Raw genomic sequence first — 25,184 nt, forward strand, 5'->3', positions numbered from 1 at the left:
GAAGAGAGGGAAGAGAGGGTTCACACACTCATCCACGCACTTCCTCCCTCTCCTCCAGTGTCGCTGAAAACAAAGAGAGGGGAGGATGAGGAAAGAGGAAGAGGGTGGACGAGGACGGGAAAGGGGGAGAAAAGAAGGAGAAAGAGTTGGAAGAATAACAGTCCATTCATTGTGGGCCAATTAGTGAATGAAGGGGGATGCTGGTACCGAGGTGAAAGGCTGAGCAGAGAGCAATGTGTTTTTTGTGTGCTTCTTCATCACTGGTACAGTTAGTTGCTCTGTGTTACTAGAAACACATATTAGCGGTACTTTATGTGTTGGTGTGTTTTCTGTTTTTATGATTCAGTATGCTCATGTAAGCTGTATTTTTTGATAAAAAGTGCAGGAAGCAAATCTGTTTGTGGCTAAAGGTGACTCAAATCATGTCCCAAAATCACTGAAAGGAATAATACCAGGCAGCAGAATGTGACTCAGAGTGTCTCATCTACACAGACAAGTCTCTCTGCCTTGAGCACACAAAAAAGACACCAGTTCTTTCTATTGATGCATTATAAAAGGTCTTGCAGAGCTGCTGTCTCTATTGTACACACATACATATATACAGTACATTCACTGATGGTGGGAAAGTGTCTGAATAGTGGTTGTGTGGGTGTTATTAGGTGTGTTTGCTGATTCATAGACGGAGGCTAAGCTGATGATAAAAGGTGATGAAGAGGTGAGAAAGAAAGGAAGACTGTAAGGGTTGTCACTGCTCGGTTTCTAATCAAATCTTAATATGTTGAACCTTTTGACAGCACATCAACAACTGTGTCTGTCTCTGTCGTTTGGTGCTGGGCAAGGAGTTGGGTTTATCAGAGATGTTTTGCTGAAAACAACAGGGTGCTGGACACTGTGCTGATGCACTGTGCTGGGAGAATGATTCAAAAACCGTAAAGTTGCCGACCGTAAAAACAAAGCAATGAATTAAAAGGTGTTAAAGCGCTCCGTAGAGCTGAGCAGAACTGTAGTTCTCACAAATATATAGTTTAATTTTAAGAAAGGCTAAATCATTTCCTAAAAACAGCTGAGCACTGTAGTTTTTTAGCAAACATTACTCAACCAGGAAGAAATACTGCATTATTTGGGGATTATTTTTAACATGCAGATTAATACTGTTCCGGCGCACTGGTATAAGTATTTCAGGCACCAGGGATTGACTCAATATAAACTACATTGGCCATGATCATCGTAATAATGGAACATGTCACCCAGTGTTTTAATTCATTGTTGGTTTGGGGATTTGTTGATAATAACAATATAATATATTGCCAGCCTTATCCTTTAATATGTTTAGATGAGACACATTACTGAAGGTAAGGAAGGAGGGAGATTAAAGTGGGGGGAGCAGTGGGAGAGGTGAGGCCATGTGTGCATCCTCTAATGTATAAAAAGGCAAGCGAGAGAAAGAGGCTGCACCATTGGACTCACTCTCTCCTCTATACTATATATGCTGCTCTTTATTCTGCTCGGCTTTTAATAGAGCCACAGCAAGCTGCACTCACTATGTAGGAGGCCTCCCTGGCCACCAGACACTCCTAAAGTGCATGTGTGTGTCTGTGTTTTCTTGATTTTCACTCTCCCACTAAGCACCTTCAGCAAGAAACCATGAGTCATATATGTCAGCTCTGAAACTGCAGACACTAACACACACACACACACACACACACACACACACACACACACACACACACACACACACACACACACACAAACCAGCCTGGGAGCATCAAGACTGTAGATACATGGTCTAACCTTCTGTTGTCAGCCTTAAGGTGGTGTCATCAAACTGGGACAAAAAGAGTCTTTTGTTAGTGGTCTAAGGATGGAAAATGTCTCTATGTCTTAACTGAATATAAGAATATAAAAGAAAGAAGATGCTGCTGCAAAGATGGATGGACACTGTTTTGTTTGCTTAAGAATGAAGGCGTAGATTGAATACCTGTGTGGTATGTATTGTACATAACTGTAAGACACACACCTCCCCTCTTTGTCATTGTTGCCACGTGACTGGAGAGGTAGATAAAAAGGGAAGACAGAGGGGATGATGGAACAAGGAGAAGGATGCGGCACACACACACACACACACACATACACACACGAACACACACACACACACGAACACACACAAATAATGTGTTTGTTTACCTTAGTTTTGTCATCCACCACCCTGAGTCCATCTGCTGAAACCCACAATACTGCCTTGACTGTCTTTTTCCCACTCTGGAAAGACAGAAACGTAGCAGTAGTAGAGTAAATCATGTAGAACTCAAGAGGCAAGTGACCAAGTTGCATAGTAAATGTATATCAATCATTTGCCCATTTCACCAGATGTTCATTCATTCTTGCAGAGGTGCGATCAACAAGCTACAAGCCACTTTTACTACTACTCATAGTTATGTAAAGTGATCATTACATACTTAAGAGCAGATGAGGTAGTGGTGGGTTAATAGCGGAGAGGCGGGCAGAGGTAAAAACTGTGCCAGCTGGCATGAAGAATCATTTCTCCAGAGGAGGGCACCAGGCAGAGCTAATAACACACTCAGCATGGGCCGGGCTAAAAATATACAATGTAAAAAAGCAATGACTCCATGTGAGTGTGGAAGCGTGTGTGTGTGTGTGTGTGTGTGTGTGTGTGTGTGTGTGTGTGTGTGTGTGTGTGTGTGTGTGTGTGTGTGTGTGTGTGTGTGTGTGTGTGTGTGAGTAAGGGAAACGAAAGCCAGAGCACTGCAGGAAATGGCTTTGAAACCCACAGTGAAGCGACACGGAGCCTCAATTTTTGCATAATCCCATTGAGAGGAAGACAGTGGGAGTGAGAATAGATGTAAAGAAACTGAAAGTGATGGAGGGAAAAGAGTGGAGAAGGACAGGAAAGCTAAATTAGGAGGTGGAGGGGGGGAATCAGAAGAAAGAGATAACTTTGGTAAAAAGTTTTCAGTGTGAACAACTGCAGAGAGACGAGAACGGCGCAAAAAAGAGATGCTGATGGAAAAAAAAATAGTGTTGATCCAGCGGGGAAATCAAAAGAGAAAAACACATGAAAGGAAGTGGATGAATGTATGAAACATTTCTCCTGGCTGTGATTCAGTTAACTGAGATTTTCTGACAAAGTGGTTGTTAGATAAAGTTACAAACCTACTTGGGGGGATCAGGTTTAGGATGAGTGTACACTAAATAAAGAAAATGTGGTGCTCTGCAGTTTTGTTGGGCAACTTGATTTTTATATGAAAGTCAAGTTTAATTCCAGTTTTATCAAAAAAGCAAAAGCCGAGGTTACACATGTGAAGAAAGCGACACAGACTCCTGTATTCTTTACTGCCAAGTGTGTGTGTGGCCGTCTGACACAGGCCAGTCTGTGTCACTATTTTCACACGCTTCCTGTACAAATCCAACTTCCCAGGGAGGCAAACTGTGTGTGTGTGTGTGTGTGTGTGTGTGTGTGTGTGTGTGTGTGTGTGTGTGTGTGCGTGCGTGTGTGTGTATTTATATGTGTTTATGTTCCCATATGCCTAGATCTTGGGATCAGACAGATATGGAATAAGACCCACCATGGAGGGTGATGAGGGAGATGAAAGTGGTAAAGAAGAGAAAATAACAAGAAGGGAAGGTCGCGTACAGTATTGAACGTGTGTGTGTGTGTGTGTGTATGTATATGTGTGTGTGTGTGTGTGTGTGTGTGTGTGTGTGTGTGTGTGTGTGTGTGTGTGCCTGTGCGTTCCTTTGGTCGATATTTTATTGCATGAGCTTTGTGCAACTGGGTCTGTAATGAGCTCCAGTGAAGTTTGTAGATCCTTAGGGTGAGTATTTGAACTGCCTCACACACAATGAAATGAACCTCTAGTTCTGCAGCACTAACGCAGACACACTCACACACACACACACACACATGCCTCATGTGTGTGTGAGTGTGTCTGCGTTAGTGTGTGGGATACTTACAACTTTTAGTTTCTTCACTGCATCCTCGCATACGTGCATTCCTCTCGACTCCTCCACCTCGACCAACCCCAAGTACTGCAGATAAAAGAGAGCAGAAATGTTAATAGACAAAAGAAACAAACATATGCTGATTCTTTCTGACTGAGCTGAACTGAAAAGAAAGAAACAACATGACATAAAAGCAAACAAAGCCTCATTAGTCCCTATCAGTATTTCTATGAGTGCTATAACTATGGTAAGTACAGTAGCTACAGTAATAAGCACCCATACTGGATTTACAGCTGCATGTTGCTGCTGATAATAAGGACAGGAGAGAGAGAGGGACTGTAATAATTTATAGCCTCACATCCCCATTTGTTGTCTCTCCAGTGGTCTGCTCTGTGGTGTACGGAGAGCCCACAGGGACACAATTAAAGCTCCCCGTAGAAGCCAAGTGGTGAGGCAAGAGGAAGACAGGTTTTATGGAGAGCTCTGAGTTTTAGGAAGATTGCTCCCTGAACTAAAATACCTCTTGTTTTGAGCTTGCAGAACAAGAATAGACAGTTGTTCAAGTGGTGTCATCGTTAGATGCACACGCAAGTGAGGAAGAGAACCTAGAATTAATGACTGAGAGCTTGTGAGGAAATTAACATGAGAAGTTGTTTTTGTTTTATAAACTGCACAAATCAGTAATGAGTGGAAAATGTTCCGAGTGATGATTAGAAATTAGCATCTAGTTAGAGCCTTGGATTTTAATGAGGTGGTGAATGGTTTTGCGCAGAAACTGTTGAGGAGAAAACGGCTACTTTATGGTAAGACAGCTCACACTGCTGCTGCATGTTTGTGACTGTTTAATGAATACTGCCAATGGTTACCAGGTTCTATGATCATTGATCAGTTTGACGTGAGTGTCTTGGTGACAGCTGATAGAGGTGAAGACTGATTTGATGGAAAATTCCACACGTTGATGCACTTAATATTTTTCAGAGATACATTGGTGTAAATAATAACACTCCTGTACTCATGTTCTTGAATGACGTTTTGCCTGTTTACTGTATGTAATAGAGTTTTTGCTCTAAGGTAGACATCTAGCATAGTGTCATACATGCTAATGTCACAAGTATAACAGGACTTCTACAATCTGGCTATACTACTTTCCATATCCTGAGGAAGCGAAGGTGGTAGGTGCGAGCAAGTATGGAGAAAAAAAATCAATCAACAAAACAACGATGACTACTGAGGACACATGTAATATTTGTGTGTGTTTGCTTCACTAGGTAAACTTTCCAGCAGGCCCTTTTTCAAAACTTTCCAAACTCCTTGCTTTTCTTAAAAGTCAACTTTTCTCTCAGCATTGATTGAGCACAAGAACACGGTTTTCTTTCCTCTGGTACAGTTCAGCAGCTCTTAAAGGGGCATTAATAGTGCATGACTTGTGAATACATTTGGAGTGAAAATGGAGAGAAGGCGGAGATTTAAGAAAGAAAAAATGAACAGGGGAACGAGGAGGAAAGAAAAGCTACAATAAAGACACTGAGAGGTTTTTTAGTGCTACCATCCCTCCTTTGAAAAGCTCCAAGCTCCACTTTGCTGCCCCTCTCATCACAAACTATGTGGAGCATTACCATCAGGACCATATTACCTTAGCTTGCCACTCACACTGCCTTTTCTAACACTCTTCTCTTCCTATGTTATCTTTCTCTCTCTGACTTGGATTTTTCTTTTTCATTCGGTACACAGCCCTTCTCTTATTCAGTTCTATATCTCTCTTGCTTTCTCATAACATATCTTACAATGTCTCTCCGTCCTCTCTGTGTGCCCTTATCCCTCTCCCTGTCATTTCCTGTGGTCTCCCTAATCTACAACCCCACAATCAATCAGTCATTACTCCCTCTCTTTCCTCCATCATTTACCGTCATTGTCTCTCCAGCCCTTTAACAAAGGGCTGGACTCTCAGCAATAGGCATACAGCTACACACTCAGACTGAAGCTGGTTATCAGTAAATGGGGCCATCAATAATGTCCATTATGTGAACTGATTGCATATGAGGCATTCAAGGCACTTTAATTACCACATGGTTTCGATAAGGATAAAAACATTTATTGGGCACAAGTAAATAAATAGCAAAAGCTTAAATACCCATGTTGCCAATATGACATGCAACCAATACACAAAGGTCAATGTTGATACCAAACTCTGCAATGTTTGTTTGATACAGTCAATTTACAATATACACGATCCATGTCAATTTTTGGTGTATTTCCCTTAATTTACCTTTATGATAAGATGGGCATTAAAGCTACAGCACTAAATATTTTTGTCTCATACCCAGCCCATTATAATCTCAAAAATCAAAGGGGCGGCCTCTAGCTCACCCAGTAAGAACGTTCGCCCCATGTTGGCTAAGTCCTGCAGTGGCGCAGGGTTCGAATCTGACCTACTGCCCTTTGCTGCGTGTCATCCCCCATCTCTCTCTCCCTTTCATGTCTAACCACTTTCAAATAAAGGGAAAAGCCCCAAAAAAAAATCAAATGAGGTGTCTTGTTTTTAAAAGACCAGTTTGAAAAATAGATGAGAAGATTGATAACAGTCTTATATCTGTATACTGAATATAAAGCTACATCCAGCAATTGGCTTAGCTTAGCATAATGAGCCAGGCTAGCTGCTCCCCCCTGTTTCCTGTCTTTATGCTAAACTAAGATAATCACATCCTGGCTCCAACAAGCAAATTCTCCTGTTCCTATTTTCCTAACTATTCCTTTCAGATAAGCAAAAAAAAAAAAAAAAAACGTTAAACCTTAACTAAACTTAACCTTAATTTAAAAACAAATTTCAGAATATTAAACCATACATAAATTACAACAGTGTGATGCTTTTATATAACAGACCTACATGTATGAGGTGTAAATAGAGCATCTTAGACAGCTTTGTCCAGTAGCAAATTCTGGGTTTGCTCTTCTTCTCTGATGTTCAAGGATAAAGTGCTGAATAAATGAGCATCCAGTGCACCTGTTATTGTTGAGCACCCTTAAACAGAATGCAATGACACAAGCTGTGTTAACTAAGTACTGTGGTCCAGGCCTCAACCCAGGAAGCTTTCATTTGCCCTTTTGCATGGCCCTCTGATTTATTTAGCTGAGGATCATGTCACTATATACGCAGAGTAAAGTTACTCCTCACCTAAAATGGGACATTACATTCATGACCTTGTGACATTTTGTCATATACCTATATATATATTTTATTTTTTATTTTTTTTTCATTAACAGAATCGATCTTGGATACTCACCCGAACAGGGAAGTTACATTTGCCCTTACGTACAGCCTCCTCGTCAGCCTGCCACTGATGCGGTCTGCTGGCCTCTGGCACGTAGGTGGGCTTCTTCCTCCTCAGGCTCTGACGAAGCTTGTTCATCTCCGGGGTCACGTGCTCCCTGGTACTGTGGACAAAGGAAGGGATGTTGGTTTAGTTGTGTAGCACAGCCAGGAAGGCCACAGATTAGCTCTGCAATACGCTCAAAATTTTTAAACACTGAAAACCCATGACATCACAGCCAACTGACTCCCTTTAACACACAAAAAACAAACAGCATTCATTTACCCTCAATTTATCAGTAAGACTCATTAAAAGCTAATAAAATGCAATAAAACTATAATTTAAAGAAATGCAGTTTGAGAGCTTTGAACAGAAACTGTAGTACTGTTTCATACAGGATTATGGGCGAAGTGGGATGGGTTTCATTGATTAGCTCAAACTCATTATGCAGTAATCATCCCTAACAAGGCAGTCAGTACATTAGTGTCATAAACAATTCCCACCATGATGCTCCATTGATTCTCCATTCAGAGATAGTCTGTACAAATCACACAGGTACAACGTTAACGCTAATGAACACAAAGCTTAGGGTGGGCTTTCATCTCCCCAAAAAACATCAAGAACACTGAGCGAATGCTGATCACCACACACACACACACACACACTCCAGTACTTCTCAGAGCACACACAATCCTCCCTGCACTGCTTAATTAGACCATTCAGCCCGCTGGCCTGTTTAGCGATGCTAATTTCCCAGCACAATGAAACATGACCTGCTTAAAAATGATAATTACTGTTTTCATTCCTCCACAGTCACATCCCCCCTCAACAGAAGATCTGGAGAACAATAAGAACATCTCTCCTAGCGTACGTCCTCTGTCTTTTTCAAGACTGAATTAACTGAATCACCAGCTCCTCTGTTAAAAATGTAAAGTTGTTTGTGTGAAATTTGACTTTACTGTCCCTCTTCCTCCTGTTTATCCTAAATCCACTTCCAGACCAGTCTCTTTTGTGTCTCTCTACATGTTCTTTACTTTTATGGCACTTTTCTGGTCTGAGACACACCAGCAAGCTTCATTTCCTTTTGCAAAATTCTTGCAAATACAGCACAATCAAGAGAAAATGTTTCTCTTTGTCCCTTTCTGCTTTCATTCTTTCATATATCTTTGGTTAATCTGAGTAAAGAGCATACTTGCATTATTTTCTTACCGTCTGGTTGCCCCATGAGTCGGGATCCTGGCTATAGCAGGGCGTGAAAGCGCACAAATATTACACTGAAGATATGTAATGTCCATGTGTAAGCAGTGATCTGTATACTAAAGGGAAGAAATCTTCTCTCTGCTCTGCCATACACACATGTTTTACAAGCAAATATATATACACACAGACACATCACTTCTCATAATCACTGCTATGGTACTGGTAATGGGTGTCAAAGGCAGGCGTGCAGGAAGTGTGTATTCCCGTGCGTCTCACACACACACTCAGGCGTGTGAGTAATGCAGAGTATTCAAATGAAACAGCTCGAGTGGCTTTGCTCATTTCTGGCATGTGAGGCATGCGTCCTCTGCCAAGTGCACACACAGAAACACACACAAGCCCCTCTGCAGCTCGACATGCACACGTTGAGGCTTGTGCCAGTCATTTCTGGGAAAAGTGCCAACTGACTGGCACCTGGCTGGCAGAAGGTGTGTTTGTGTGTCTGTATGAAGGGGTAAAAGCTAGCTGATATACCCCACAAGGGAGGTGGGGGGGGGGTTACAGTATATGGGACAGGGTGGGCGAAAGGAGGTGCTGGTTTGGGAATACAGAATGCTCTGTAACTGCCCTCATATGGTTTGGGATGGCAGTAGAGGAGAAGGAAGAGGGGGAGGAGGAGGAGTAAGCAAATAGGCTTCTGATGCCAAGCCACAGGGCAAAGACACATAAATGAAATGATGTGAACTGAGGGTACTGGCACAAGTGAAAACTGACTGGAAGAAGTGGAGGATTGAGGAATGGGGTGAGAAAATGAGTGCTGCAACACATGCAATTTTACTTCTGATTATCCATCAGTCATCCAGTTCTAATAAAATGGAAATGTGTGGGGGCTGTGTGGTTTGACAGCAAAGTTTAACAGGCCAAAAGACGAGACAGATAAGGATAGAAAGAAAGACCAACAAACCAGCGAAATTGTAGAATAAAAAACAGAAAAATCCACTGACAGATTAATATAGAGTCTAATATCCTACACATTTTCTATTGTACTATCTTGTAAAGTGACAAGAAAGGTTGAGCTTAAATGTTTCAGATTAAATATAGTAAATACTTTGGCTGTACAAGAAATATCAAGACAAACTTATTATGTTCTTTCACTGTAACATTAGATTTTCCAGTATGGATGTTCAAAGCTATAGACCAAAGGATAACAACCAAACCTGAATTCATCACCAAAACCAACCAGTTCAGCACCTTCAACACACAGGTATTTATTTAATCATTATAAAAAGGATAAAATATTTACATATATTCCACTTCACCTCAAACTATGGATTTGAAGCCTGATGATTACATGCCCTCGATAACCCCATGTTAAAACACAGCCTATATTGTCTAATGTTCATGGTGTCTTTTAAAAAAGCATGGTGTTTATGCTAATGTTCCCTCATAATTACTGCCATATATTAAACTTAAACAGTTATGCTAATGAGGTCAGTAACAGTTCAGACACAATAACAGACACAGTTCATTAGCTCATCGTAATTTTTTCTCAAGTGTTAACGTTTCCAAAGATTCTAAAATATATTAGTCTCGATTTTGGAAAATAAATATTACACAACGGGCAATGCATCTATGTCTATCTACAGTAATGTGATGGTGTAGCCATTATGGGTTTATATACTTTAATAAGTGTATCTACTGTATAGCATTAATGAAGTGTTGGAACAAGTGGATAAAAAAAGAAATAAAGTGGAGGAGTGAAATGAGCAAGAAAACAAAAAAAGGAACGAGGTGAGGTAAGAAAATCAGTGTTGTGACACACCCAAATGTGGGTTAAGCGGTTTGATACAAAATGTAACAAGCGAGCTGACTAGAAGAAGAAAACTAAATGAGCACAGAAAAAGACAGACAAACCAACAAGACCACTTGTCATATGTTTATTCTCTAACTTTTAAGCTAAAGTAAACTTCAACGGGAAAATCTAGCTTTAAGAGGGTAAGCAGAGTAATGTATGGATTAGCAAACATCTGGCAAAATATGTGGGATGAGACTTTGACATTTTGGGAAAGACACTTAAATAAGATTTCCCATAAAATGCCATGTTGTTCATACACTTTTCTTTTCTTTTTTTTTTTTTTACAAATTTTAAACTTTTTAAATGTTTTTGTAAAGATTTAAAAAAAAAAAAAAAAGTGTCAATTAGTGAGCGTTAGCATCTGCTGGAGCGTTAGCATCTGCTGGACAGAGCCAGCCAGGCTAGCTGTTTCCCTCTGGGTTTTTTTTTTGTCTTTATGCTAAGCTAAGCTAACCTGCTGCTGGTTGTAGCTTCATAGAGTGGTATCAAACTACTCATCTAACTCCACTAGAAAGCAAATAAGTGTATTTCCCAAAATGTCAAACTATTGTTTTAAAGACGAAGATATATTCAGATGACAATGTGGTGGATAGCTGTGGAAAGTGTGTCTTTCATTTACACAGACGACATTAAGTCCATATCCTGGTGGAAGGACATAAGAATATGACCTATAAGCCAGACTGCGGTGAAAACTATTTGATAGTCCTTCTCTAGCTGAGACTCTTTAATGGAGACACATTGGGTGGAGACATTACCCAGCATGTAAAGGCCTTGCATAGCTGTGACCTCACCCCGCACAACAAGAACCATGTGCATAAGTAAAAAAAAAAAAAGGCAAAACACAGAATGAGGGGGTGGTCTAGCAGACAGGCGAGGATGGAAAACAGCAAAATAAATCTATAAATCAACAGAACAAATCAAGTCCCGCTATCGTCATAAACCCACGCAAAACTCATAAGCACTTCAGTGCAGACTACACAAACTGGAGGCCTAGTGCCAAAAAACACATAGTCGTTTCCCATCCAGTGTTTGAGTTAGCAGCCATCTGGAATGTATTGTTGCAGAGGAGGTGGCAGGAGAGACTACTTACAATCATATGATGTTATGTCATAGACTTTTAAGTCTGTTCACCCCAGTTGACCTCCCTTCATCACCGCTTTCTTTCCTAATCCTCCCTATTCTTCTTCTTCACTGGTCATACTCCAGATCTCCCCTTTTGCTCTGATCTTGTCCAAAAGACGCAAAGACAGATGCTAAAATGGATCCTGAAGTTAAATGTCTGCAGCTCTGGCGATGTGAATGTGAGGAAATGGGTTTCACAGGGATGGATTTAGCGAGAAAGGTTCGCCTACGCGGACAGACTAATAAATTGAGGGGGAAATATTTCAACATTTTGCTCTAGCTTGTTAAGCTGGTATTTTAACTATTAGTAGGTTGGGAAAATTGTCATTAGCAATGTGTGTGTGTGTGTGTGTGTGTGTGTGTGTGTGTGTGTGTGTGTGTGTGTGTATGCGTGTGTGTGTGTGTGTGTGTGTGTGTGTGTGTGTTCTAATATCAGTAATATCAGTTAATTAGCTTGTATTTAAAGTGTTAGAATGTTAATATTAATGTCATTCTGCATTTGTACATGTGTGTAACCTCTGTATTCCCTCCACATAATCTATGTGAAGTCTGCATGAATCCATGTGTGTCCATCTGTGTTTTGTGCTTGCCAGATGTGAGTCTGATGTCATTGTCCACAGACACATGCGCACACAGTGTTCCTCTCTGATCCAGATGTTCTGTGTTCGACAGTGACTCAAAGATTTTGGCAAAACGGGACACACTCCTCCCTCACACTTCTTCTCAACCAGATGTTCGCAAAGCACACCTCGTACAGGGAGGGAAATTGAGGAGGAGTCACATAATGTTGACACACACACACACACACACACACACACACAATGAGTCATTGCCACCTCGCATTACGGTAAGCTATATGTCTGTGGAGCTCCGGAGAGACAAGGAGGGGACAGAAAGAGGCAGAGTGTTCATGTGTTTGTTTGTGTGTGTGTGTGTGTGTGTGTGTGTGTGTGTGTGTGCGTGCGTGCGTGCGTGCGTGTGTGTGTGTGTGTGTGTGCGTGCAGGGGATTGTCTTGGCTTAGTCATTTAACTGACCACTTTATATGGACATGATGTATCTTTCTGTTTCCTTCTCTCTGTTCAGTTGAATTCAAGTAGTGACTTACTGGCTAAACAGCTGAGAAGCTGGTGTGTTTTGCCAAAGCATCCAGTGTAACTGCGAGTAAATTTATATTAGTAGTAAAAATCCTTTAATACAACCATCTGACAAGCATAAACACATTAATGAGCATTAATGTGTTTGTTGATTTATTTCTTATTTTGAATAGTTTTTGCCTCAGACAGAAGCCACAGAAATATGGTGACATATTTTTTATTCTTGCCATTTCTTCAACATATTCAAGACATTTGTTGTTGTTTCTGTCTTGACGACTCACATTGCTGACACGCACTAACTTTGTGGCCATGGAACTGTACATACGAATTACAGGGCATACTTTAATAGCTATATGGGCACTGATGACTGATAGGCTGTGTTGAGGCATTTAACTAGTTCAGGCTTTATATTTAATGTAATGTATGTTTACCAGGCTCAGTTAGAATCAGTACTCTGTGGCTCTGTGGTTTGACGGGGCTGCAGGATGAGCATTTGGTTTCGGTGGTTTTCCAGAATTAGTTTTAACTGTTTCACTGTTTATTTTCACTCATCAGTTGTTCAAAGTTGTTCAAACTTTTTCTTCACTTTTCAGCTTTATCAACTTTGTGATTGTCTTACATACTCCATCTCTTTTTAGACTCGTTGCAGACAACAAATAGCCTGGTCCTACCAGACTCTTGTACATTTCATTTGTACAGAGTCTGGCCACTCAACATTGACAAGTGTTAAAGGGATATTTCACCGTTGGAAAGATGAATATATGTTTAAATTGGGTCACTTATGCAGAAATGTGAAATTATTTTTTGAAATTGGTGGTTTCTAGGCCGAGAAAAGCCAGAAAATGTGTTTTTGGCTCATGTGGATGAAAGACACCAAATCCCAGAATGCACTTGCTTTGCTGCTTTAGAGTCTACTCCCAAACCATGCCTACCGTTCACAGACAGACAGAATGTGCTTTATTGTCATTTCAACCATATACACGAAACAACGTTTCACCGTGGCTCAAGTGGTTACAAAATTAAAATATATAAAAACGACATTATATAAAAACGACATACGAAACAGGCTACATTTAGTGCACACACATATATGCTCCGTAAAGTTCAGCTAACACATAGCTACTAGCATTAGCGCTTGGTGGGCTGTAAACACTGAGCCGTAAATTTGCGTGGAATGTAGAATGGTCGGCATTTAACAGTCACAAACTCCACCAGCAGTTAGCAGTTAGTTGGATACAAGCACCCCATTTCTGCACCAGGCAGTCCGTGTTAACACAGCCCTCCTCCACTAGTCTTACCCGGCGACAGAGCAGCCGGCCTGGTAGCTGGATAGTCCCAGAGCCATCTTTCTCTGTCACTCTGGATAGTCTGGTACACTGTTGTTCAGCCATGTTTCCACAACAACAAAAACACAGCAGTCTCTGAACTCGCGTTGGGAGTTTCGTTGAAGTTGGATGTAGTCCAGTTTGTTGTCTAATGAGCGGACACTTGCAAGCACAATTGATGGAACAGGTGGTGCTAGCATTAGCTTTCCACCGGCACTCATTCCGCGTTCCCCGCTGATGAAGTCCCTTTACCGGCCAGAGGCATTGAGCAACACCGCTGGTCTCCATAGCAGGCGAAGCTTGCGTAGTGTGTCGAGTATTCCGTCTACAATAAAGTGTCCTGCATATTCTCTGATCTGTACCAATGTATCCTGTTGGTACACGTGTGCGGTAGTTTGAATGCACATAATTGTTGATTTCCTTCTGAATGAATGAATGAATCTATCTATCTATCTATCTATCTATCTATCTATCTATCTATCTATCTAAAATTGTTCTGCTGAGAAGGGGGTAGCGAAGATTCAAGATGGCTGACGCTCGTTTTGGTTCGAAAATTTTCGGAGAAAGACGACAGTCCAACCCCCTATGGGCGGGCTGAAAACATGCGGAAGTAGCTCCTACTACTGGCTGTAGTCCATTGCCTCTGGGCAAAAAAATTTTTCCAGACCCACAATACAGAGATCTCTCGTCTCAGGGGGACATGAGGGAGGGAAATTCAAAAATACTACCGTGTTTCTACTGATACAAAGCTTAATGCTAAATCGGTGAAGTATCCCTTTAACTTCCTTGAAAGCAGGTACTCTGTTGAAGTTTAAAACTATTGGATCTCCCAGAGCCACTCTGGATCTGCCATAAGATTGCTTCCATCTTTCTCCGCCAAAATTACGGAACTACAACTCAAACGTCATCGTTCTCAGCCACTCCCTCTGTTCGTTGATTGGACCGGTAAAGATTTGACTGGAGAAAACCCAAGAATATACCGCAAACTAGAGTTCAGATTCTCAACCCAAGCCCGAGCCCGACCCGAGCCAGACCGGACCTCGGGTCGGGCTCGGGCCGTTATTTTCCGCCACATCCTCGGGCCGGGCCGGGCCCGGGCCGGACCCTTGATCAAGCAATTTTTTTTTTTTTTTTATCCATTACCTTATTATCCTATTTGGGTGGGGAGAAAGCTATGCCATAATCAGAAATATTATATATATATATATATATATATATATATATATATATATATATATATATATATATATATAGGCTATATAAAAGTAACAAATGTGTACAAAAGTTAGGCTGCAGTTACAAAATGCAGCACTTCATGAGTCTCCTCCTCTCGCACGCATCACACCGGGAGCTTGAAGATGTAAAGAAAAAAAGAAAAACAGGAGAATTAACTTTGAGCAAGTGTGGAGGAAAGTCGGAAGTATGGAAGCAGTTTAAACAAGTCGTGGGCAGTGACAACAATATGTTGTTCATCATTGTTTCTTTTTCTTTTTTACGTTTCTTCATTCAGATCCATTTGCGATCCGTTCCATTCTAAACAAACAGCGCAGTTTACAGGCTTCGTCCTTGTTGTATTATTCTAAACAGATTTCTGTAGTTCAAACAACTCTGAATTGTAGTTGAGAACGTCAGTTATAACGGACCACGTATTAAAAAATTGTCGGGTTTAAATTGGGGTCGGGCTCATAATTACAGTTAATGTGTCGGGCCGGGCCGGGCTCGGACGCAACGTGCTCGGGCTCGGGCAGGTTCGGGCTTGATTTTTTGGGCCGATCTAAGCTCTACCGCAAACCCAGACGTAGTACTGAAGGAAAATGAAAATTGAACAGAACTACGTAGGAGGGCGGAGCCAGGCTAGACAACAAAAGCATGTGCACTCAAATAAACTCACACACACACACACACACACACACACACACACACACACACACACACACACACACACACACACACACACACACACACACACACACACACACACACAGGTTGTCCTCCAAATAATTTTTCAATGGTGACTCATCTCTGGGCTAATATGAGACAATATGCAAATATCCAGTTAATAGAATAAAATAAAAATTACACTAGACACAGGATGCTGACACACACAAGCACACACAGACAACTGACCCAGTTTCTGGGCCCGCAGACTTCAACTGACACTGATTGACCCGAATAGGGACACCGACTCTTACTAACACCCAAAACTCTCTATTCCTCTCTCTTCGTCTCTCTCTCTCTCTCACACACACACACACACACACACACACACACACACACACACACACACACACACACACACACACACACACACATACAAGCGCGACAAGTGACAGTTGGTCTGTGTTTGTGATTAAAAAATAAAGGGGTGTGACGTAGCAGACATAGCCTAAACCAGGGCACTTGTGTTTAGACTGAAGCTTGACCAAGGACACGGTGGCCGTATTCATTGCAGGGGTTTATAACACGGTGTATGAAAGTGTGTATGGATGTGAGAGAGCAACAGACAGAAACAGAGAGCAAGCGTCATGCTCCTTTGAGGTGTTCCTTTCTGGAAAATAACAGTCTATAAGGTGTATATTTGACAGGCAGACTGCAACATAACCACTGCTACATACACAGATTTTCACATAACTCACCTGCATAATTCAGTGTGGAATAATACCTTTGCTTTCTAACAAAAATATAAAATTGCAACTTGACTTGGACTTCACTGCTATAAGACTTCATTTACTTGAGACTTGAGAATTCTAGAAGTCTAGTGTTTTTACCATAGACTGTATATATTAATGGACAGAGCATGTGTGACATCACCCATTGGTTTGTGGAGATCAGTTATCCGTCGTCGAGTTTGCGTTTATGGGCGCAGCCATCCTGGTTGCGGATGTGACGTTTTTAGACGAGAGGGCGGAGTGAGGGAGGAGCCATAGACTATTGGGCGGTGTCTGACTGTTTTTTTTTTTTTGGAGTTGGCAACGCTGCTGACACTCTACGTTACCTTACACACGTTCACTGGCAATCTGGACGCAACTGCTGCTGAAAGCTAGCATACATAATTCGAGGTAAGATATAGCTTCGCTAGGTTTTAAATATGTCTTTGTCCAATAGTTATATTACATATAAGATGAGTCACATTGTAAAGTAAATGTATCTGAAGTTACCATGTAAATTGTCTGTAACGTTAGCTAGCCACTGGTAAAACATGCTAACGTTAATTTTCTGCAAATCGAAGTTTACGTTGTCCTAATTTAAACGTAGTGTCAGCGAAATGCAAAACGGGGATTGTTAATGCTCATAATCAATAATCATTATCTAACACTAAGTATTAGCAGATGTATAACAAAGTTTCTTAGAACGTTTGGTTAACTGTAACAACCATAATGCACTGATAATGTCTTGCTACTGTTTGCTCCATCAGTCTGTGGTTGGCACAATTAGCCTTTACATGCTTTTAAGAGCTAACGTTAGCAGAAATAAGCTCATTTAACTAAATTAAAGTTACACTAAAGAACAATAGACTGTTGTTGATTCATCTGTATTCTCCCCCGATAATTAATGAAGTACAGTTACATGCTAGTGTGCATATATATTTAACTATGAGGGGCTCAAATGGAAATTGATGACTCTTTTTTTCACAAATAGGAGTGTGGAGAGCCACGATGGCATGTGCACCCACCTAATGCCTCAGAAGTAAGTCCATTTTCTCTGGCATCACCCAGAGATGCAGGTGGAGGGCTGTTAACAATCCGGGGAAGATCGACAAGGCTCGCAGGGTTTTTTTTCTTTTTCCACTGTGCATTACAGACAACCAACAGACTGTCACACTATGCTCACTTTAATTGTAAAGGCAGCTTCTATTTCTTTACCCAGGCATTTGGACTTGACTGAACAGAGTGCTGCACAAGTGTTTTAAGCTGTATATGTTAAGCTATATTTTTATATTGTGGTTTGTAATGTCAACCATTTCTACTGTAATTAACAATGTGACACTAGTGATTCAACTACCCTTTTTTTCATATGCAGACATGTCTTACCTTGACCCACAGCAGTGTTTTGTGTGTGGAATGTACACTGGATTGTAAAAGGTGAACTACATTATTTAATTCATCAATTTAACCCCTAACCCTAACATAATCTTAAAAATATTGCCAGTGTTGTTTGTGGTTTATGTAGTTTTTGTAGTTAATGCCCATTTCAATGTGAAATAAAGGTCTTTCTAAAGCTACATTTGTTTTTCTGAAGCAACTATAGGAACATACACAATATTGTAGTCATACAAGAAGACATTGGTAATTTGATAGAATTTGTAATTGATTAAAAGTGTCTATTTTGGCTTTAATCAACAAAAATATGATTTCTCAAATGTTACCATACTTGAATGTTGACAAAGAAGGATCAGGGAAATGTAGTTTGTGCTTTTCTTGTGTGTCTTTATGTACTTGTCAATTTTAATCACCATGAAAACACTTCACCAAAATCCTTTTAGATTAATTTATAGACATATTTATTTTGACATACATAGTCAAGTGTTTAGTAGGTAATTGAAAATGCACTAGGTGCTGTTTAATCTGTGTAAGGTTATTGCAAATTCATTATAACAAAAGTATTAACACAAATTGTTGGTTGATTGTGGTAGATGAGAGGCAGCTGGAACCCAGACTCCCACCCTCTAGACTCCACTCCTGCAATAAGAGACAGACAGAAAGAGGAGAGACAGACAGAGGGAGGGAGGAGAGACAGACAGAGGGAGGGAGGAGAGACAGACAGAGAGAGGGAGGGAGGAGAGACAGAAGCTACCTAGGAGCAGCAGGCCTAACAGTAACACAAGAGGACACATCTATTACAGGACTCACATTTTAAACCTCTAAATACCAATGACTGCTAAAGTGCTAAAAGTTGGTCTGTCCTTTCAGCAGAAGAAGCTGAACCGAAAATGATTTTCTGGCATCATTATAATCAGAACACATTTGAGAACTTTGGATGTGGTCAATGCAATCTGTTTTCCACAACAAGATGAATGGCACCAAATACGCTGCTCTATACACCAGGTCTTCCCTCTGGCTCTGGTCATTCAGTTTTCAGTGTGGATACCTTTGTAAAGACAAACATGTAGTTAAGAGATGGTAGATCACAATGAATTATATTAATATATGAGCTTGTACAAGGCATGCTTCAGTTGAAGACATGCAGTATTAAGTAAACATACTCCTACATGTCAAATTTATCTTAGACAATGTGTATTGTACGCAACACTTACATTACTTAGATTTTAGTAATAAACAGAATTTGTAAATATAGATTGTAACATGTATGTGACTCATCTTAAAACAGACTAATGTGCTGACAGAAGGTCTTCAAATAGATTAGCAGACACAACTACAGTAAGTGGAAGAAAGACCTCAGTGTAACAGCATCAACAACAGTGGTTAGTAACTCCTGCAACAGCATGCTTGTTAGGTACATTAACAGTCTGAAATAATGTATTTAGAATTTTGAGAAAAGAATATTGAACCTGGTGCTTTATACAATACATTTGGCTGCAGAACTGAAGATTTTTCAAGATAGAACACTTATGTAACTTTACAATAATATATATATTTTTCATGTGCGACATTTTATTGCAAAAACGGATATTCTGGCCTACTGCCCCGTCCGTCGACGCGCTCCAGCGCGGCTTTGTCCGAGGTGAGGGTGACGGTGATGCTGTGTGGGTGTCTGTGCCTGTCCTTCGGGCGCCTCCGGGTAACGTTGCCCAACTCTCGGGCGGGGTACATATATTTCAGTATATTCAAGTAAAAGCATCTCCGCTTGTCCCGTGCGAATGCCCCACACAAAACTCAGATGTGAGGGGGTACTTTCTAAATCACACGCGGTCCCAAAATGATTCTAATCCCGTACGAATAGGGTTTATATGAATTTGCACTATAACGTTAGCTATATCAGGCTTTGACTTTAAGCTAACATTACCATTACATGCGCATCGATTAGCAATAACATCACATATGGTTAAAAACAGATTACCGGAGAGACCGTTGTGCATACCTACTGTATACGACTGTAACGTTAAATATATTAATTTTAATCCGCTTATACGGTCTGGTCTGCATAACGTTATTAGTTAGCCCGCTAGCTTGGTTAGCAAGGTGCAATCTAGCTAGCTAACTGATATTCATTGGGATGCTAACGTTGGCTAACGAAAAACGGTATTAAAACAAAATGTAACGTTACTTACCGGAAAAACTGAACTGCCGACTCCTTTGAGTGTCTTGTCGTACAACCGAACGTTGAACAAGACATTATTAGGCGACCAACTGTCACAGTCACGAAGACGAAAGCTGGTCAACCCCCAAAGTGAAGTTTACGTGCCATGGATAAGCTTTGCTAAACCTCTGTCATGATTGACAGGCCGCGAACTGTCAATCACATCATAGCCACGCCCTAAAACATCCCCCACTTTATCGCCGATTTTAAAATCAACGAGACCATAATTCAAAAAATGAACATCATTCTGTGTTGCAGAAGACTTAAAACTAGCGATTGAGAATATAAACTCTTAATTGAAATGTTTACTGAGGTAATAAATCAAGTGAGAAGTGGGTCATTTCGCCATAGACTTCTATAGAAACGGACCTCCTTTTTGCAACCGCACGTGTCGCCCCCTGCTGGAATTCAGATAGAATGCAGGTTTAAGGCACTTCCGCATTTGCCGCATTTTGCTGAACCGGATGCGCTGTCCACTAATATATACAGTCTATGGTTTTTACCGAATTGTTTTTTAAATAAGACAGCTTCAATCAGGAGTTGGAGTTGTTGAAAGGTGGATTTTTTTCTTCCAAGCTTACTGTCTCCCCGTGCTGGATGTTGCTAGTGTGCTAAGTTAGGCTAAAAGCATCCTGGACCAGACTCTCTACAGAACACACAAAGATGAAATTAATATCAATGTTCTTATCTCACTTTTAGTAATACAGTATACAAGCATATTCCCCAAAATCAAATTTGGTCAAAAATCCTGAAACTTATTTAAATCCTAAAAAGTACAAAGAGTTGCCTCCTGCTACAAATAAGACATCATCAGACGGCCAGACAACCAAGTCAGACTGTTTACAGAACAGAGGGTAAAATGAAATTTTCCACACATGGAAAACAACACAATCCCACCAATTATTCAATCACTACTCCATCACTAAGCAACTTCCACAGAAACAGAGGAAATATTACAGCTGAAATAAAGTGATAAAAACAGCAATCTATACAGTCTGCATATGAACACTCCTTGGGTGCAGCAGCTACAGTGAGCAAATATAAAGAAGCAGCGGCACGTACAGATCAGTGGAGAGCTGCATACATTAAAGCATGTAGGTGGCTTACAGTATGAAGCATACTTTTATGTAAGTAAGGAGGCAAACAGCTGTATTGCATCAGTAATGGTCCTTTCTGTAAAGATTAGGAGTGTGTGTCAGCGTGTGTGAGTGCTAGGCTGATGGTTAAACACCTGGCGCTATACAGACGTATAGTGACAGATGAAGCTGCGCCAGGTGTTTAACCATCAGCCTGGCACCCACACACCCACATACCCACACACAAACACACAAACACACACTATAAAAAAAGGGGCTTGTGGGGTTCATATTTCTCTCTGACTTTTAATGCAGTACTGGTCAATATTGTTCATAACAGCATGTACTGTAATATGAAATTGTGGTATGTCCTTGTGATTGATTTTTCATACTGTAAAATTCATTATTTATTAAGTCAGTTCTGTTTGCTTCCAATTAGATTTCCCAGTGTGTTTCGTGCACATGCATGTGTGTAGGTTAATATTTTCTAAATGTGACAAAGAGAACGCAAAATATGTCTAGTAGAGTTACACTCTGTCTAACTATATTGCCATCCAGAAGCACACCTGCATTACTGTAAGAAACTTCATTTGTTTTTAGTAATTTCTTGGTACATTTGACTCAAGGCAAGGCAAGGCAGCTGCAAACGTGACAAATTGCCTCAACCTTCTGATCCAGGATCAGTTCTGTCACTGTCACTTTGTTCTGAAATTAAAATTTGTTTGCAACAAGAGACTTACAGTCACAGATGGAGGAGGGAGAATGTCATACGGCATGTACATGAACGATTCAGAACATGGGCATTCTACTTGAAAGTGCAGTTCATGTCTGTCTGTAGCCAGAAGGGAATGATGCTATGAATCAACATTGCAATTCATGAACTAATCACAGGTCAGAAAAGTCTCCATAAAACCTTATTCTTGGTGTGTTTAAGCCTTGAAACAAGTTTGATCAAAACTGTCTTTTTATCCTGATATTTTAAATTTAATTTAATTCAAAGTTTAGCCTCAAGTCGGTCTGAACACAGCTTAAGACCCAAGTTTTACGAAACAGAAATTATCCTTTAAATTCATTCTGAATCATATTAAATTAAAATGTAATGCAAACAAAAAGAAAGAGAGAGACACGTCAAAATAATTTACTATAAGATAACTTAGACAAGCTTTAGACACGATACTGTAGGTAATCTCTAAGGAAACTTGGAATGAAATGAGATGTCAATAATATGAAGATGGAGAGATCCAGGATGCAGCACAGGTTTCCAGAGCTGATTCTTGTCATGGGTTGACTCTAGCTAATGGAGATTTAGTGACACTCACATCGAACTCACACTTTTAATGTGACACAAAATATCATGCTCAAAGACACTAGCGCACATGAATGCGCTCTGCTGATTTTCCACACATACATGTATGTGTGCACTGCATGAATAGTATGTATAAAATTCACACAGTGCACAAAACATGTTCTCGCTCTCATTCAAGGCACTAATCAAATAAGGGAACAGAAGAGGGCAGTCTGGCAAAGCCGGGAGTCTCAGAAAACATCCTGCAATTAAAATTATCTGCTTCCCAGTCTTCTCTGCAAATAGGATATATCTGGGAAACTGCAAGTGATATTGTGTTAGCTTTGCAAGAGAGAGAGAGAGAGAGAGAGAGAGAGAGAGAGAGAGAGAGAGAGAGAGAGAGTGTGCTGGTGCACTCACACATCTATATACACATACACTGTCACCTCAACACCAGGAGACACACAACTCCCACACCTATTATCCTACTGCTCCAGGCTTATTGCAGAGCTGTGTCACTGCCCTTCCTGCTACTATTTCAATTCCCAACCAAGTTAAGTCTGGAGAAGACTGTGTGTGTGTGTGTGTGTGTGTGTGTGTGTGTGTGTGTGTGTGTGTGTGTGTGTGTGTGTGTGTGTGTGTGTGTGTGTGTGTGTGCGTGCGTGCGAATGGGTTCTAAAATACAAAAGAGAGGTAGATTAACATTATCCAAATCCCCCTCTGCCCTTGGAACAACAGGCAAAGATGGAACGGACGGAGCACGTTAACTTTATATGTGTGTGTGTGTGTGTGTGTGTGTGTGTGTGTGTGTGTGTGTGTGTGTGTGTGTGTGTGTGTGTGTGTGTGTGTGTGTGTGTGTCTGTGTCTGTGTGTCTGTGTGTGATCGTATGTGCAATCATAAGTATGGCATGTGTCTGCATCCATGTCAAAACATGTCCATGTTTGCATGCATGCATGTGTCTGTGAGGGGAAAAGTACGTGAAAGCTAATCTAAACACAGCCAGGCGTGAAGTGGAGCAGTCTGGTCGATATGCTCGGGTATCATATTGTCATGCTGTGTTCCCACTTTGTATTCCCTCCTATCAGTCTAGACCAGTGCCGAAGGCCATCTTATCATCTGTGCTACGTCGCTGATATGACAGCAAAGTATGGGGCACACTTTCATCTCGAGGTTCAGAGATGACCAGGGACATTATAGAATAACTTGACTTTATTCCAGGTAGGAGGAAATTCACACAAATGCTTTAAAGCTCCATATTTGCCACTAGCTGTCACTTCTTTACGGACATTGCTGTTGAATACTATAGACTCAACAGGACTAAGTGACATTCAAGTTTACTTTAGTGAACTCAAAAACAAATACAACTTTATACAACTTTTGGCACAAGGCCACTTCACGCAAATGTTCACCAGCTGAAAAACTTGTTGTTATTGCTGCTGTAATTTCTCAATGTCTTGTCAACCCCACCCTCAAGCTTGAAATGTGCAGATTTTACAGTTTTACAGTCAGACTCTTTGGTCAGAGAAGAATGCCAAGTGACCCGGTGTAGCTCTGCAGCCTGCATTCAAACGCTGAGCTCTCACAGTCAAACAAAGCTTCTTTTTTTTAAGTTCTGTGTGTACTGAAGTCTTTCCTCATCTCCATCATCTTTCTCATTTGCTTTCTCAGGTCTGTAACCTATTTTGAACTATTTCTCTGCAAAGTACTTTTGATATTCTACAATGTCAGGTGATGATAGAAACCAAGTAACACAATCGTCATTCTATTTTTATCTCCTGCTTCCTCATCTGAAAATGGGAGGAAATTCATATCTTCTTCATAATGAATCAGCTTTTCCTTGGCTTTTTCCTCTGACACACTCTCTTCCCTGATCCCATTTTTCACCCTTCCCATCTCAAACTCAACTCTCACTTTCACACCCCTCCTTTCATTTTTTCACTCCTGTTGAGTCTCAGTCTTGCAGTTCTTCGTTTGTCCTCATTTTCCTCATTACATTGGTCTCAGTCGTCGGCAGTGTTCTCACACTTTGCCTCTTTCTCTTTTTTGCACCTCACATGAGAGCTGTCCTTCTAAATTATCTAATCACGAGGGCAGAGAGAGTAAAAAGAGAGGAAGTGTTGAATTTGGCGAGGGAATTGAAGCAAACTAGTAGGCTTGGGAACACAAATCTTTTGTTATGTACCCAGACACATATGGACAGACTCATATCTAAACGTGCACACAAAAACATGTGAAGACACTAACGCCATGCAATGCAATGGGTGTTCGTATCTAGCAGGTTTAATCTCTTCCATATGGGCATGGGGGCTAATGCATCTGCTAAGGCTATTAGCCGCTATGAGCCCTGTGGATACAGGCTGGACTAGACACATTATCAGTTTGGCATTGACTGAAAGTACCACCGTAACCACAGCAACAACAACAACAACAACAAATCACAATCATGAAAACCCCACATCTCCTGTTGACCTCTATAGAGCTTGCAGATTTCCGCCTTGTTGAAACAGGGTCAACATGATGGACAGAAAAAGAGGTGAGCTAAGAAAAACAGCCCAAGGTACTGACTGCTACGCTAACAGTTGACCCAGTTTGAATCCGAAATACTCCCAGGTGCACAATAACACAGAAAATAAATGTATGCATAGATACACATAGTGCATACAAAAAGTGCATGTGCATACGTATGTTGGATGTCACCT

At 40.8% G+C, this 25,184-nt stretch overlaps 1 protein-coding gene across 5 annotated transcripts in view; it reads right to left on the minus strand.

Moving 5' to 3' along the window:
* numbl (NUMB like endocytic adaptor protein) overlaps nt 1-25,184 on the minus strand; it is a 63,288-nt gene that overhangs the window by 10,470 nt on the left and 27,634 nt on the right. For 3 of the 5 annotated variants that reach the window (XM_031283677.2, XM_031283676.2, XM_031283675.2), the window contains 3 exons: nt 7,242-7,392; nt 3,973-4,047; nt 2,185-2,259 (listed from right to left, as the gene is read on the minus strand). In XM_031283677.2, the coding sequence (XP_031139537.1) occupies nt 2,185-2,259; nt 3,973-4,047; nt 7,242-7,367 (276 nt within the window). In that variant the 5' untranslated portion in view covers nt 7,368-7,392. Of the gene's footprint in view, nt 1-2,184; nt 2,260-3,972; nt 4,048-7,241; nt 7,393-8,477; nt 8,607-25,184 lie in introns of those variants that run through there. The other 2 variants (XM_031283674.2, XM_031283672.2) reach the window with 1 other exon arrangement.

The sequence above is a fragment of the Sander lucioperca genome, chromosome 5 (genome assembly GCF_008315115.2).
Source record: "Sander lucioperca isolate FBNREF2018 chromosome 5, SLUC_FBN_1.2, whole genome shotgun sequence".
NCBI classification, from domain to species: Eukaryota; Metazoa; Chordata; class Actinopteri; order Perciformes; family Percidae; genus Sander; species Sander lucioperca.